The sequence below is a fragment of the Pocillopora damicornis genome, chromosome 11, assembly GCF_964200805.1.
Source record: "Pocillopora damicornis chromosome 11, jaPocDami1.2, whole genome shotgun sequence".
Taxonomy (NCBI): Eukaryota; Metazoa; Cnidaria; class Anthozoa; order Scleractinia; family Pocilloporidae; genus Pocillopora; species Pocillopora damicornis.
Window position 1 is genome coordinate 3,979,647 of NC_142680.1, and position 16,655 is coordinate 3,996,301.

A 16,655-nucleotide genomic window follows, 5' to 3' on the forward strand; every position below is an offset into this window, starting at 1 on the left:
TGTGAAAATATTTCGTCACAGCGCGCGCGCTCATCAAGAATAGCACTGCTTTGCTGCAAGCGAAAGACTCTAATGTGACCTACCCTTGAACTTTTATACATGTATATCTACATAAATGTGGGGGTAGAGTCTGCCTTGGCATAAAGTGCTCAATGCTGTGGTAGCAGAGCTGAGTATATAAAAGTGAAAGAATCAAAGAGGACGCATCGATTCTACCTACCTCTACCTATAATTTTATAATTTTGTCTGAACTTGTTTTGGTATCATTACGTTTTCCCTTTTTTTCACACAGTGCCACCCAGAATTATCGAAGAATTTTCCCCTTCCTCAGTGATATGTGAAAAGCAAAGTCCGTGTTTTCTCACTTGTCAAGCAACAAGTTATATTCCGTTTAACTACTCTTGGGCGAAAAATCCAGGTTCCAACTGGTGATGGCATCAAGTTGATGAATAACAGTATCGTCGTCACGCCACCGGATGGAAAAGATTATGGGGAGTATGTTTGTCACGCTACAAACAGCTTTGGGTCAACAGAGTACAAAATCACTCTGCTTTCTCCAAGGGATAATGAAGATGATTACGGTAAATATTCTTCCTCAATATTTGAACGTGCTCAAATGTTTTCGTTTAAAAAGTTTGGAGAGCCTAGAACTTTGAAGTCCAGTCTGGAGTTTATGGACTTCTATTTACAATTGTTTGGTATAACCATTTATGTATCAAAAGCAATATTATGTGGTGGTCTCATACGCCGACGATGTTCTGTGTGAAGTTACATTTTCTCTCTTCAGTTAGAATGTTATAAGAGTGTGCAATGCAGGTAGATCATTCCATATATCATAATTGGCCCGTTAGGTTGTAACATAATCAAAACAGAACTTTATACACTAATTTTAAGGGGGCTCAAAACTAAAATATGCCTGTATTTCTCCTATTAGTTGTCCTGCTTGTTCGAAATTACTGAAGGTCATGTATGTGACTTCGAGTCAATAGGCAAAAGAAATTTCTGGCATTTGATGAAGTACGGCTAAGAGACGAGACAACAGAAAGTTTGGAAGGGTGTTCATGTTTCGGGGTTAAAAAACAACGTCGTGTTCCTAAGGGTGAATATACTTGAAAAAAAAAACATCATTGCAGTGAAACAAAGTAACTAAGCGATCTTTGGTGTTTAATAGTTGGTTTGAAAGTCGTTTGTTTTCTTTCACCAGGTGCACAAAGCATCTTGGAAGTGGAGTGATTTTGTACTTTGTTGACCCAAAGCTGTTTGAAGCGTGACACACATACTGCCCATAATCTTGTGTATCCAGTGGCGTGACGATGATACTGTTATTCATCAACTTGATGCCATCACCAGTTGGAACCTGGCCATCTTTCGTCCAAGAGTAGTTAAACGGAATAAAACTTGTTGCTTGACAATTGAGAAAATACGGACTTTGCTTAGGGGTTACTTCTGTGTACTAAAAAGCGAGTCAGCGGGCGTAGTTAGGGAATTCGACGTAATTTTTATGTCTGTCGATAATGAAGTCGTTTTTGAGTTCTTCTGCCTTTTCCTATGTACATGGGTATGAGAAGATCTGAGAATGTAAACTTAGTTCCTTCTCATCTCTGAGAAGGTGGTTAAATTTTAACTTATAAGCTGTTACGTACTGAAATCAGCTGAAATATGATGAATTATGAGCTGCAGCCCACGGCATTGTGGGAAATATCAACAACTTCAGGCTTATGTCATCTTGTTATGGAACGAAACTACTCGGCCTACGAAGAGACTGATTGTTTTTCTGAAACCGCTGACGATATTGCTACAAATCATACAAAGCCAAGTTTAAATAGTGAGGAGACAATCTTTTTTCGGATGAACTTTCGTTTACAGAAGACCGGTCAAGCAAAACGATCGTGATACACGCATACCGTGACTGACTCAATCGAGATGGCGCACTTTAATCATTGTTTCCGGGTAGCTTTTCTCGCTGTACTTTTTCCACTGACTTCAGGTGAGTACCATACAATCTTAAATCAATAGGAAAGGTTTATTTTATGTTAAAATTTACATTCAGGGTACTTTTGTGGGAGATTTCTTTCAGTCGTGAGTAGTGTAGCCGTACGGTCACAGGTTAATCCTCATTGCGAACAGAATCAATATCAGAAAGAAACGAGGGTCCCTCGGGATTCGTTGTTTTTTCGTAATTAAAATGGCATCTTAAAAGAATAGTACGGTTAAGAATCTACCTGTTTTTACATCAAGCTCAATTCCTGTTTCAACGAATAAATTGAGTGGTAACATCTGCATCAATTTTAGGTTAAAGCATTCTTGAAATTTATTTCACTTTTCCTATCTACTGAAAGCTTTGAATTTGGACCAGTCTAATACATATCTACCTTGCGCTCCCAAAATTGTAAATTTACACTGAAAGTCAACTTCTCCTTGCTCCAAGGAAGGGCTAACGACCCAGGTTTCTCGAATTCGCAGCAGCAATTTATTTTTCTTTGATGCAGCACATCAGTTTTTCGAAACTTGAATCTTTCCTCATTTTCTCTAAAAATGGACACCGTCAAAAATGAGACCCGATGTATTTCCATTTGCAGTTTTAATGATCAGATTTAAATTTCCTCCAAATTTGTAATCAAATTGATAAATATTTTTAGAGGCAGACCAGCTCTAATTGTCCCTATTTGTGAAATGGATTTTGTATGAGACATACCCTATAGAGAGATTCAAGACATGCATATGTCTCTCACATCCAACCATTCTTGAATGTTACTATGATTATTATAACTGTGTTATAGTGCAAATGTAAATTTTATTTCTGTAGGAGCCTGTGTTGATTTAGATCTTGGAATGGGAAGTAGAACTATTCCAGATGGTAAAATAACTGCTTCTTCAGTACAAAGTGTCAGCACACCAGCCAAGAATGGTAGACTGAACTTCACATCAGGTTCATCATGGTGTGCAGGAACAAGTGACACTAACCCATATCTACAGATTGATCTACAGACACTTCATATCATCTGTGCTGTGTCTACTCAAGGGAATTCTCAAGCAGATCAGTGGGTGAAGAACTACACACTACAATTATCTACAAATGGGATAACGTGGACAGACTATATGGAATTCAGTGGGCAGGTTAAGGTATGCCACATGGGCTAGTTGAGAATTATATGATATCTTGCCTCAATCACTGTTCCTGAGTTTTGACAATGTTGATGCATTTATATCAAAATGGCCACCAAAGGAGTTATAGGTATGCAGAGGATTATTTGAACTATGAAAATTCAACAAGTATTCTCCTCATGCTCAGTAAATATCATGAATTTTGAGTGATTATTTTTCATTCAGCAAATTATATTTTGCATGCCTGAATTTGAAGTCAAGGTTGCATAAAGAATACAAGGGAGAAATGGACAGGGAATCTAACAAATTGTTTTGAACTATGTTATTGCACCAAATATTTATGGTACAACCCTTGCGAAATGGCTTTTGGAATTCCTAGGAATTCCTAGGAAAATCCTAGGAATTCCTAGGAATTTATTCCTAGGAATTCCTAGGAATAAAGGTGTGAATTTTCACGGTAAATTCGGACTGGGAATTCCTAGGAATTCCTAGGAATTCCCAACCATAACAGCTCTGGTTCTAAAAACCTAGAAATTCCTAGAAATTCCCAGAAATTCCCAGAAATTCCAAGTTTATAGCCAACAGGACTTGGAATTCCTAGGAATTCCTAGGAATTCCAACTCAGAGAACCAATGACTTTCCCTGAAAAGCTGTAAATCTAAAAAATTCCTAGGAATTTCTGGGAATTTCTGGGAATTTTTGGGAATTTTTGGGAATGTTTAAGAATTACTGGGAATTTTAAGCAAAAATTTGAGGCTAATGATATAAAATAAACACTTTAAATTAAAAAAAACTCAGCTAAAATTCAAGTATTCAATGAAATTTATTTAAAAGCTTGATTAAGGCGTACATGTAAAATATTTTTGATTAATTATTAACATCAATGTGTGGTAATATTAGGATGGAATTTGATTTATTTTCCTTTTCTTGAAAACTTCATAAGGATTAATCCTCAACTACAGCTATTCATATAAAATAGTTCTAATCAATCATTAAATTTGGTTTGACACAAATTGTGAATAAAATCTGTTGATTCTTTTCCAAAAAATACAATATCCTAAGTTATATTTATATAGTTATATTCTTGGGAGTGAAGGGGCTAATTACAGACAAATAAAATTGATTTTTTGATTAAAATCTTGTTGTAACTGTAACAATAAATTAGAATGAAGTTATCCTAAACTGCAAAACTTAGCTGCTGTTTGTACTGTTTGTATTTTTTTTTCCTGGACTCACAATGAGTTGGCCTTGAATGAGGTTGTCAACAAGAACCTTGACCATTTTGTATCTGGATTCCTTGACATCTGAATTTGAAAAAAAATAATATATTAAAATATGTATGTTTAAAGCTTAGACCAGGCTTTTAAGATGGCTATGAGGAAAAGGGCATTCATTGGATTCTCAAATTGAGAAATCTCTGTTATATTGAGTGACTTTTATATTGGAGTTAGTACATCTCTCTCATGGATTTTACTAAAAAAGGGCTGAATACATTTTTTTTTTTTTACCAAGGAGGGCTTCTTTATGTACTAAGGTTTGTTATGAATCTTGAATGTTCCCAAACGTGACTAGAGGAATCTTGAAACCTTACTGATAGGTTTATTTCATTGTAAAGCATAAGCTTAAGAAACTGCGGCATGCAAGTGACCGATTCGATTCTCAGAATTATTCTAGTTTCAGTTGCGCCGAGCGTTATGTAAGCTTAATTCAACCCGCTACATCTATTCTTTTATAAGATTTTTGATCACAACGAATATCGCAATTTTTACTCACCACAAACTTTCAAAATTGTAGCTTTACAGATGGCCACTCGATCCTTGTTTGTACCGGTCCATATGTCAACTGTTGTCCCTACTTTTAACTCCACGGCGCCAACGACTTTCTTCTCTTTTACAACACTCACGCTATTCTCGTTTTCCCATTGAACCACAATAAAAGCTATCTTTAGAAATGTTATATTAAGCAAAACAGTTGAGAAAAGCGATCAACCGATGAAAAGTACATTCAAAGATGAGCGGCAAATGGAGTCTTCTTTGTTTCCGATCACGGGCATGATCACGTGGATCTTTTAGGGCTTGTCATTGGCTAGCAGAGTGAATCCGCTGGCTTGCCGATTGCAGTGTTAAGAGAAGCGCCCAACTTTATTTTGACTTCTCCGACAGGTTCTCTGCTTCTAGAAGATGGATAGCTTGGTGATATAAATAAAGATGTGAGCTCACTCTATGTAGAAATAATCGACAAGAATCGATCGTATTACAAATGCACGATTTGTGGCCGAAAGTTGACGAGGAAACAAAGACTCGAAACTCACTTGAGTTGTGTTAATGGCAAAGGTGAGAAATAACACAAGCCAATCACAGTTTTGAATGCGACTACAAATCGTCTTTTACCCTCATATTTATAAAAGAAGGATACCACATTCAGAAGTGTAAGAGATACATAGATGATCCCAGTGTACCAGTACCTAAATCTACAAAGCTTGACCGTAGCAAGCGTTCAGCAACACGTTCCAACACGGCCATCTCGATTCCTCAGTCAGTCGTTTCCACTGAACTTGAAGCAGTATTGACAACAGAGTAGAGTGCGTCTTACAAAGGAGAAACATTTGTACAAGAGACAGGAGTAGCTATATGCGAATACAGAGGTGCGTTGGAACTCTGGTCCACAAATGGTTATGCACTGCCCGAAGTATAAAACAATTTTGTTGATAGCTGACAGACAGAGAAGAACAACAAGTAAACTTAAGAGCTGTTATTACTGAAGTGTGACTAGCACTTTTCATTTTTATATAAAGAAGGACTTGTAATTTGCACCAAAAATAAAAAGATGTAATATTTTTTGGGGAGATCCAGTGATTGGGACATTTAAGAAATTAAGTTATGAAAGGAAACTCGGTTGGTATTTCTCACTACTAACAAGTCTTGTTGACAAATATTTTCAGATCAGAGTTTCAAATGAAGTAAATTGAAGGGTACATTGACTACCTCTGTCTTGTCTGCATGCCAAATGTTTGCAAAGTGTGTGGATGATCCACAAGTATTGGAACTCTTACAAAAATGTTTTGTAAGAATAAAAACAGCAAAACAAATTACAGCAATTAGTCATGAAAATAGAGCAAAAAACTGAAAAAAAGCAGCCACAACAATCATGAAAAAAGAAAGATTAATTAGGTGTTGAATTTGTTTGTCTAAGGAATGAAATTTCAACTAAAAGTATTGTCAACAAAAAGTCTCTGACAGTGTTTGAGGCAACTGAGCTTGACTGTTCCAAGGTTTTCTAACAAAGGCAACCAGTAATGTAGGTTAGGGAAGTAAGATAACAATGTAATTATTGTTAATTATTGTGGAAGTTGGCAATTTCCATTTAACATAACTGACAGCTGGTTCATGAGAAAATTCATATTAATGTAAAGATTTACTAAAACTTAGTTTGAGTAATAAATTTCATGATCTTTAAGTTATAAACATGTACATGTATGTATATCTCTTGGTAAGTTTTGTATAGCATACCTTTTATTGAGCCAAAGTTTTAAGCCTCTGAAATTACTCTTTTTCTTAAAACCTTCACATTCAAGGTATTGAGAATTTCTTAGAATTTATGTGGACCTCAGGGTATTAAAATTGCCTCAAATTCAATTCCCAGCAATTCCCAAGAGTTCCACACTTCTTAAATTATAGGTAGTTTGTAAAGCTGAGAATTCTTAGGAATTCCTAGGGATTCCAAGTCCTCACAAAACTGGAGTCTTCCTTTCCCAGAAATTCCCAGTAATTCCAAGCTTTTTAAATCAGAGTTAATTTGCATAGATGGGAATTTTTGAGAATTCCTAGGAATTCCTAGGAATTCCTAGGAATTCCCAGAAATTCCCAGAAAACTGGGAATTCAGTTTGCAAGGGTCATTTGCATAATTGGGAATTTTTGAGAATTCCTAGGAATTCCCAGGAATTCCTAGGAATTCCCAGAAAACTGGGAATTCAGTTCGCAAGGGAAAAAAAGGTTGTCAAAGGAGTGCAGAACAAATGATATCTAATTTCTGAGAGATTGCTGCTCTCAATCCAAGAAGTAATAAAAATTGATTGTCACAGGTAAACTGCAGTTGTAGAAATTAGCTAGAGTTCACCTTCAAGGGTCAGTGTGCTATTTTTTATAATCCAATGGTCAAATTATGATATATTCATGTATGCTTAGTCCAGTGGGCCTCTTCCCTAAATGTCGGGCCTTATTCCTACACCTACATTTATATTTTTCTGTTTTTATGAAGATTAACTGAGCCAGCCAGCCCAACCATTGTGACAACAATAAAAGTATTTCCTGTCATAAAACAAGAGGGATGATTAGTTTCACCAGGATGAAGAGTTACAATTATAGTTACATTTTACATTCTACCTGGAACTCTATGATGAGTTATAATTATTTTCCGAAGGTTTTAGAGGGAAATAAGGATAGGAACTCAAATGTCAAACATGTTGTATATGGAGTGTTGACAAGATATTTGCGATTCCTGCCACAAAAACACCAGGGTGAGGTGTGTATGAGAACAGAGGTGTTTGGAGTGAAACAGAAGCCAAGTAAGTTTAGAAACTTTTGTGTAATGTTGCACACATCCTCAATTTGATCCTTACATTTCACAGTTATCTGTGGTAGTTTGTTTTACTATAAACAAAGGTGACCTTCCACGGGGAAACGTACACTAACGGATTTTCGTTAATCGGGTGAAACGCACGGCTACCGAACGGGTAACTCACCCGTTCGAACGGATGCTATCAAACGGATGCTATCGAACGGCTGAACGAGCTATCAAGTATTCCGAACGGCTTGTGTAAATTCTTGAACGGGTTACCCAAACGACTACACGGCTTGTGAAAATTATCGAACGGGTAACGCAAACGACTGCACGGCTTGTGAAAATTTTCGAACTGGTTGACACAGATGGATGAATGTATTTACGATTAATTTCATGAGAAGCAATTGCCGTAAGAGCCGAATGGATAGGTTATCATTCCGAACGAATGCAGAGCCGGTCCGATTCACGATTAAGTAGGTTCGAACGGATAGTCAACTGTTCTGATGTAATAAAATATTGACTTCCCACAGCCGCTAGAAAATTGCCTGACGAAGTATTCAAGTTTGTTAAACAGAAACTTAGTTCAGCGTCTTCTATTAATTAAAAGCAAACCTCGAATAACCTGTGAAGGTCAAGTTGTCATTATTTATCTTTGCCGTGTCGAGTGTTTATTGCCGCTTTATTACACAAAAACGCGACTGCAACTTTTTTCTAGCAGCTTTGCATGTTGCCAAATTGTTCCCTATATCTTTTCTTTTGACAGTGAATTCGATGCGGCAAACATAACTATTCCGCGCACGATTCCATTTCTGGTGTTACTATAATACAATCTCGCGACATTTGCGTAAAGCGGATCTGTGTGACAGGTAACGCAACACTATAGAGTCCTGAGGTAAGTACTAAAACGAGGAACGATCTAAAACCACCTACAACCATCTACAACCACCTCAAAAATTTCAACAACCACCTACAACCACCTCAAAAACATCTACAACCACTCGCAAACTATCTAAAACCATCTAACACAGGGCATAAATGTCTAAAATAAGGCGAAACGACAACATGTCACGTACACGAAATACGAGAATCGAACGAAACCTCTACCTTCCCCTGAAATCTTACTCTCCCTGGTCCCATGTATAATCAACCATCTCACGAAATGAAATGCGATAGCATGTTAATTATTTTATATTCCCTCAGCAAAAGACTTAAAGAACTTTACAAAATGAACTAACAAGTTACAAAAACTAATAAGTAGGGAATAATACATGGGCGCGCGTAGATATGGAATTAATCTTCGAGTGTTTAACTCGATAGCTCACGAGTGAGCGCAGTGAACGAGTGAGATGTCGAGTTGAACACGAGAAGAGAAATTCCATATCTACAAGCAACCATGTATTATTTTGTTTATCATATAAACACAATAGCCCTTTTCTGGGAAGAAAATCCGACTTCATTAATGAATGCAAATAAATGAATCGACAATCCTTGAACAACAATCGTAGAGTGCGTTGGCGCTGACTCTTAAGATGGAAAATGCTTTGAATCATGATTACAAAAACTTCCATATATACGCGCGCCTATGTATGATTCCCAATGTATTATTTTTTGTAACATGTTACTTCATTTTGTAAAGTTCTTTAAGTCTTTTGCCGAGGGAATATAAAATAATCAACATGCTATCGCATTTCCCTTTCGTGAGATGGTTGATTATATTGTGTTAGATGGTTTTAGATAGTTTGCGAGTGGTTGTAGATGTTTTTGAGGTGGTTGTAGGTGGTTGTTGAAATTTTTGAGGTGGTTGTAGATGGTTGTAGGTGGTTGTAGGTGGTTGTAGGTGGTTTTAGGCGGTTTTAGGTGGTTTTAGGTGGTTTTAGGTCGTTCCTTGTTTTAGTACTTACGGGAATCCTGAACCTTCCAAACGGATGATACAAGTCGTTTGACGGAAAATAGTCCAAGTCGTTCGAACGGGCTGATGTTTTTGACAAACGGGCTGATATTTTTGACGAACGGGTGACCAAGCTGGTCGAACGGATGGATGTCTTCGACGAATGGATGACCAAGCCGGTCGAACGGGCTGATGTTTCTGAGAACGGATAACAAAGCCGTTCGAACGAGCTGATGTTTTCGACGAACGCATGATCAAGCCGGTCGAACGGATGGATGTTTCTATCGAACGGATGACCGAGGCCGTTCAAACAGATGCAAATTTTTCTGAACGGCTGACAAACGGCTAATGAACGGAAAGCCGTTTGAAAACGGACGTTTTCCTGTGGTAGGTCACAATTTAAGAGCCCATGACTGTAAATATCGAGAATCGCTGGCCAGGCTAAAAAATTCGAAAATTCTGATAATTTGCCTGGAAAAACCTTCTAGGGAGATGTATTTTAAAAAAAAAATATTTCGAAGTTTGAAAAATCAAATGTTTCCGAGGAAATGGGGAAAAACGAAAATTTGGGTTTCTACCCAATTAATTATGCAAAAAATACAGTAACATTGACCAATTTTAGTGTGCGAGTACTGAAGGAGGATGTTTGGTAAGAAATCGGGGGTGTTTTTACTTCAAAGTATAATTCATTTGATTTTTATTTGTGGCATTTTAAGGAGCTTTGGTTTAATTTTAAAATTCACATGATTTTTTAACAAAGTGCTGTCAAACGCTTGTTGCAAAAAGTGAAAAATCGAGCAACTTCAAGCCTTCAAAACGCGTCTTGGCATGTGAGAAATCATATCAAACTACATGCTAAGATGGCTGATGCTGATGGCTGATGGCTGATGGCTGATGGCTGATGGCTGATGGCTGATGGCTGATGGCTGATGGCTGATGGCTGATGGCTGATGGCTGATGGCTGATGGCTGATGGCTGATCCCATTTAAGATGGGAAGGTTAACTTTAAAATTGTTACCTTGCAGCATGTGATTCACAGGCAATTGGCTTGGCCAGCGGTGGTAGAATTCCAGATGACAGCTTCTCAGCCAGTTCAAGATTTAAAGCCAAATATGCAGCTAAATATGGTCGTCTTAATGGAAGAGGGGCATGGGAACCTAAGACTACAACTGATCCTACTGACTACCTACAAATTGACCTTCTCTATGAGTATGTTATCTGTGCTGTTGCTACTCGAGGAAATCCACCAACCCAATCACCAACTCTTCAAGAATGGACCACAGAGTACAAACTGAGATTTTCACTCAACAGTACCATCTTTCTCCCCTATAAAGAAAACAAACTTGACAAGGTTGATATGGCATGCTCATATATATATTTTCTGTATATATATATATATATACATGCTCAAGTATTTACAACAGCGAAAATTAGTACTTGTGTTACAAAACTACTGATTTTCATTTTGCAAATTACAGATGTCATTTTCCAAATTCAAGTTGTAGGTTTTAATTGATCTCATTTCACAAATTACAGTAAACCATTAACTATGCCAAGTTTCAATACATTGATATCACTTTTTGTTTAACAGGCCTTTCCAGGAAATTCAGGAAAAACTGACACAGTGAAAAACAGTCTAAAGGAATTTGCAAGTGCAAAGTTTATACGCTTTTTGCCAACAAAGTATAATAAGTTCAAGGTTTTGAGAGTGGAGGCCTATGGAATACTTTTCACTAAAGGTATTTATTTGTTCTCATTTTTGTCCCGCTGATCCAAACTGAAGTCACAATAACAATGGAGAAATTAAGGTGAAATTGGACAATTTACAGAACAGTAATTGTGATATCGAGAGTATCAGTCTCGAATAGAGCTAAAGTAAAATGAACCACAACGCCCTGCTTGTAGTAAAAAAAACCTTGCTCTTTTTTTTTTAACAATCAAACTCTCTCTCTCTAGTCACGTGATCCAACATGATTGACTTACGACATTACATCCCTCCCTTTTTTTCGGATGAAAAGAACACAAGGTGACTAACTGTATTTTAAGTGATAAACGTCCTAAAATTCTAAACAAAACAATGTACATCGTTTTGTAATCAAATAATCAACATTCAAACTAAATTTAAACTGAGATCTCTTTTCCTTCAAACACTTCATATAATGTCAACGTTCTCAGAGAATCAGAAAAGTTCCTTTTCCAGCCTATTTCTCGTAGACGATTTGTACATAGTCTGAAAACCTGACAGGAGGTTTGATCTGTCGTTTCGATCGTCTCGGCAAGGCGTCAGCTTTCATTTCGGATGGACATTGTGTCTTTTCTTCATCTTTCCTTCCACCATTCTCTTGGCAGGGTGCAAGATGTTTGGGAATAACTTTGAACTGCGATGAATTCCTCGTAACAGTGTGTGAACCATCACTCGCTGTGACCATGGTACCTTTCTGTTCCTCGACGATGAATGGTTTTGGATTGTATGGAGTGCTGAGCTTGTTCTGTTTGGGTTGTCTAATGAGTACAACTTCTCTCCAAGGTCCGCTAGGGAGTGACGTCATTCGAAGGGGTTCAATCGGTGGTGACTTGGTCGATGCAGCTTGACATGAAAGACAGCTTTTGACCTTCTCTTCTGTTAGGTTGTCGATTCCGGGGAACCACACTTTGTCTCGGATGAGTTGCTTTGTTTTGACAATACCCTGGTGACCACCATGTGCCAGGTCTACTGCTTTACTTCTGAGAGTAAATGGTATCACAATTCTGTTTCTTCTTAATACTAGTCCATTGAACACTGATAATTCTTCCTTGAGCTTCTTGTATTTCTGTACGTCTGGAACATTCCATTGGCCAGTTTCCACAGCCTTGACGACAGCTTGCATTTCTGCATCATTTCTGGTTTCGTGTTTTATTTCTTCGAGCGTCATTGCTCTTGGTACAGCATTAGAGCATACATAGTTGGCATAATCTTCAGCCAAATTTTGTTCTTCTGGTGCTGTGGGACACGGATGTCGGCTCATGTAATCAGCAGGGTTTTCGGCATCTCTTCCAGGCCGATAGATCAGCTGACAGTCGTAGGGCATGAGTCGAAGTTTCCACCTGTCCATTCTTGGGGAAATTTGCTTGTGGTTCTTAAAGATGCCTATGAGAGGTTTATGATCAGTAACAACAGAAAACTGGGCACCATAAACATACAGATGAAAATGTTCAACTCCCCATACTACGGCAAGCATCTCTCTCTCTGTTTGGGAGTAGCGACTTTCCACATCACTCAAAGCACGGCTTGCATAACTAAGAATTTTGCCTTCTTGTACTAACAGTCCACCAAGACCAGTTGGACTCGCATCGACAATGATTTCGGTCTTCTTTCTTGGATCAAAGTAGGACATAACTTGATCCCCAGCGAGGGCTTCTTTCAGCTTGTCCAATGCCTTTTGTTCTTCTTGCTCCCATTTCCAAGGGGTGTCCTGTCTGGTCAGCAGGCGCAAAGGGGTCGTGATTGTGGCATAGTCTGGTATGAATCGGGAGACGTACTGTGCCATACCAAGAAAAGACTTCAGTTCACTATGGTTCCGAGGAGGTTGTGCCTCATGGATTGCTTTAACTTTCTTTGGATCAGGTCTAACACCGACAGAGCTGAAAATGTGACCATAGAACTTGATTTCAGTTTTGGAAAACGCACACTTGTCTTTGTTGAGACGGAGGTTATTTTCTTTAAGCCTCTGGAGAACACCACGGAGATTCTTGTTGTGTTCTTCCTGGTCTTTTCCAAATACTATGATGTCATCTGAGATGTTTTTACATCCTGGGAGGCCAGAAAGGAGTTCCCTGATCTTTTCCTGGAAAATTTCGGACGCTGCATTAATTCCAAAAGGCAAACGTTTGTATCTTCTTAGGCCAGCATGTGTACTGAAGGTTGTGACATAACGACTTTCAGGTGATAGCTCAAGCTGGTGGTATCCTGAGGACAGATCTAATGTACTGAAAAGCGTTGCACCATTCAAATCAGCAACAAGGTCATCAATGGTTGGCATGAGATACTTTTCCCGCTTAATTGCTTGGTTTGCCTCACGCATATCAACACAGATTCGAACTTCTCCGGATTTCTTGGGGACGACAACAATTGGACTGATCCAGGGTGTGGGCCCTTCAACTTTCTCGATGATGTCGAGTTTCTCAAGTCTCTCAAGCTCTTTTTCGACATCGTCTCTAACATGAAATGGAATTCGTCTGTGGGGTTGCTGTCGGGGTGTAACATCGGGGTCAATGTGTAACTTCACTTGTTTGTTTGGTACTTTCCCTATGCCTCCAAACAGTGATTTGAACTCTTCTTTTAGAGACTCCGGGTCGTCTTTGTTTCTTTCAGTGACGGTGGCAGTATTAATAGAAACCGCAATCAGACCTAGTTTCTTTGCAGTGTGATAGCTGAGAAGATTTCCGTTTTCTCCTTTAACAACAGTCAGCTGAGCGGAGGTGCTCGCGTTACTGGATTTCACGGTTGCAGTGAGGATTCCCAGGGTAGGAAGAGGGACTTTAGATCCATATGAATAAATCTTGGTGTGAACAGGCTGCAGGCTTTCACTGCCGTGACTGTTAATTCTTTGAAAGGTTATTTCATCAAGAAGATTAACAGATGCACCCGAGTCGATCATCATGTTCACGTTTCTTCCATTGATTTGTAGCTGACATATGGGTGGCTTCTTGTTTTCTTGATGGTCGACAGTGTAAGCGTACTCATATTCTTCATCAGAGGTTTGACCAGTTTCCACGGAGGCCACGGTACGAGGTTTTGAACGACAAACATGAGCAAAATGGCCAATTTTCCCGCAGGCTTTACAGACTTTTCCTTGCGCAGGACATGGATTTTTGTGAGGTGCGTACCCGCCACATTTGCCACATTTTCTGGGAGATTTGCCTTGCTTGTTTCCAAAACGACGATTGCGTGATTGTGTGTCACGCCGGTCACGTGGGCGGCTTTGCCGATTCTCTTCTTTTCGTTTGATTTTGTTGACGGCTTGGAATTCGCCTCCGGTATCTTCTACGTCTTTCGCTTGTTTTTCACTGAGTTCTAATGCTCTTCCTAGATTCAATAAACCTTCTAACGTTGGGTTTTCGCGTAGCGCTCGGCGTCTGAGCGAGCTGGAACTGCACGTCAGAATAATATGTTCTTTAATTTCTTTGTCAACATCGCTGAATTCGCAGGTTTTCGCGAGTTGGCGAAGCCTGGTGTGAAAACTATCAAGCAACTCACCCTCTTTCTGCTTCGTCTGGCGAAAATTATATACTTCATATGTGGTGTTGACTTGTGGGGAGAAATACTCGTTAAGTTTCGCGACCGCCGTGTCATAGTCGCCGTCTTCGCCAGTGTTTGGTAAGGTGTCGAATATTTCGTCTACGTCGGTGCCGGCATAATGCAGCAACAAAGCCCGTTTCCTTTTCGCAGCTGTGATGTTCATTCCGATAAGCATTCGTTCTAAGCGTCCTAGCCATCTTTTCCATCGTGGACCTGCACTGCCATCGGCATGGACGTCGAACGGTGGAAAACTTGGTAGCGAAACCGCCATGAGGTCTCACAGAGTTGAGCGCGTCGCAAACAGCACGTGCTTTCAAGAAAAATTTACACAGCGAACTCCTCAATGAAAACCAGTGTTGATGTGAATATTGACTGTGGGATTCATGAATTTTTACATCCTCGTCGCCAGATGTGATATCGAGAGTATCAGTCTCGAATAGAGCTAAAGTAAAATGAACCACAACGCCCTGCTTGTAGTAAAAAAAACCTTGCTCTTTTTTTTTTAACAATCAAACTCTCTCTCTCTAGTCACGTGATCCAACATGATTGGCTTACGACATTACAGTAATGATTGTAGTTATACAAAAGTATGAATGGCTCCCACAGCTAGCTTTTGGAAAAGAAAGATACAGTTTAACTTTGTTACATAATTATGTGGTGGACTTGACTATTGTACCATGAATGGCAATGAAGTTCTGCACTGTGAAATGAATTGTTGTCAGCAGGAAAGTTAAATAGCTTTTTAAAATTCAGATATCATTGATAAATTTCACATCAATTACCATCTCAGCATGGAGGCATACATTGTACATATCTTTAATATCCTTATTTCAGTTCCATCAAAACCTCCTACTGCCTTCAAGTTGACTGCAAGATCTTCTACCAGCATTACAGCTTCCTGGCAATCACCACCAGTCTTTGCCAGACATGGAAGAAACATAACAGGTTTTAAACTGTTCTACAAAAAGAAAGGTGGTGGGTCAGCAACAGCATTGTTAATTGGCAGCGGATCCATATTAGGTAGACATGTCACTGGGCTTGATAAGTTCACGGAATATGAATTTCAGGTGTTGGCACTCACTTCTGATGGTGATGGACCAAAGAGCCCTGTTGAGGTGGAGAGAACAAAGGAAGCTGGTATGTGATAGGTGAAGGTGAAGGTGAAGGATAAAAGATTATGACAATTTTTGATGAAATAAATTTCATTAGACCTGCAAGGAGAGAAACCATCCCTCCATATGGGCTGCAATTGTAAGAAATTGCAGAAGAGAAACCAGAAAAAATTCAGGCCTCGCCGGAACTTGAACCCATACCTCTCAGATACTAGATGGGTGTTACTACCAACTGAGGTATCAAGCCACACATTGGGGGCCAGACAATAGATAGAAGGTTCTTTGTTTGGCAGTAACATTTAGGGGGACCAGTTATAGGCATTAAGTTCTACATCTTTCCAATTGCAGCTCCATCAAAAGCCCCAAGCAGCTTCAGGGTGACTGCAGTTACTTCTACAATTATCACAGCATCCTGGCAGTTACCACCAGCAGACTCCAGAAATGGAATAATTATAGGATTCAAATTGTTTTACAAAAAGAGAGGGTCTGGTGGACGAGCAACCACCATGACCATTAAGAATGGAACAGCATTAAGTAAAGATGTCACTGGGCTTGATATTTACACAGAATATGAATTTGAAGTGTTGGCCTTTACTTCAGTTGGTGATGGACCGAGGAGTTCTCCTTTAGTGGTGGTGAGAACCATGAAAGATGGTAAGAATTGTAAAGCAATGTTCAAGTCTTTTTTAACTTAGTCTGCATGGTGTAGCA

At 39.0% G+C, this 16,655-nt stretch overlaps 2 protein-coding genes across 2 annotated transcripts in view; one reads left to right on the forward strand and one right to left on the reverse strand.

The window, feature by feature from the left end:
- The first annotated feature begins 1,480 nt into the window (after positions 1 to 1,480).
- The window catches only part of LOC113678986 (protein sidekick-1), a 29,644-nt gene continuing 14,469 nt past the window's right edge, over positions 1,481 to 16,655 (forward strand). Inside the window, exons 1-7 of the mRNA XM_089186962.1 lie at positions 1,481 to 1,987; positions 2,807 to 3,123; positions 7,526 to 7,670; positions 10,580 to 10,905; positions 11,146 to 11,293; positions 15,667 to 15,969; positions 16,293 to 16,598. Coding sequence (XP_089043088.1) covers positions 1,924 to 1,987; positions 2,807 to 3,123; positions 7,526 to 7,670; positions 10,580 to 10,905; positions 11,146 to 11,293; positions 15,667 to 15,969; positions 16,293 to 16,598 — 1,609 coding nt within the window. The 5' untranslated portion in view covers positions 1,481 to 1,923. The remainder of the gene's footprint in view (positions 1,988 to 2,806; positions 3,124 to 7,525; positions 7,671 to 10,579; positions 10,906 to 11,145; positions 11,294 to 15,666; positions 15,970 to 16,292; positions 16,599 to 16,655) is intronic.
- Positions 4,152 to 7,390, reverse strand: LOC149037082 (uncharacterized). The gene is made up of 3 exons (XM_089188329.1): positions 7,370 to 7,390; positions 4,879 to 5,047; positions 4,152 to 4,409 (listed from the first exon to the last, which is right to left on the reverse strand). The coding sequence occupies exons 1-3, from the start codon at positions 7,388 to 7,390 to the stop codon at positions 4,297 to 4,299; spliced, it is 303 nt and encodes a 100-aa protein (XP_089044455.1). The 3' UTR covers positions 4,152 to 4,296.

Coding starts and splice junctions, on each gene's coding strand:
- LOC149037082 (XM_089188329.1), bottom strand. CDS start 7,390: ATGGTTGGGCTGGCTGGCTCA. Junction 5,048..7,369: donor TGGTTGGGCTGGCTGGCTCA/GTTAATCTTCAT, acceptor ACATTTCTAAAG/ATAGCTTTTATTGTGGTTCA. Junction 4,410..4,878: donor TACAATTTTGAAAGTTTGTG/GTGAGTAAAAAT, acceptor TTTCAAATTCAG/ATGTCAAGGAATCCAGATAC.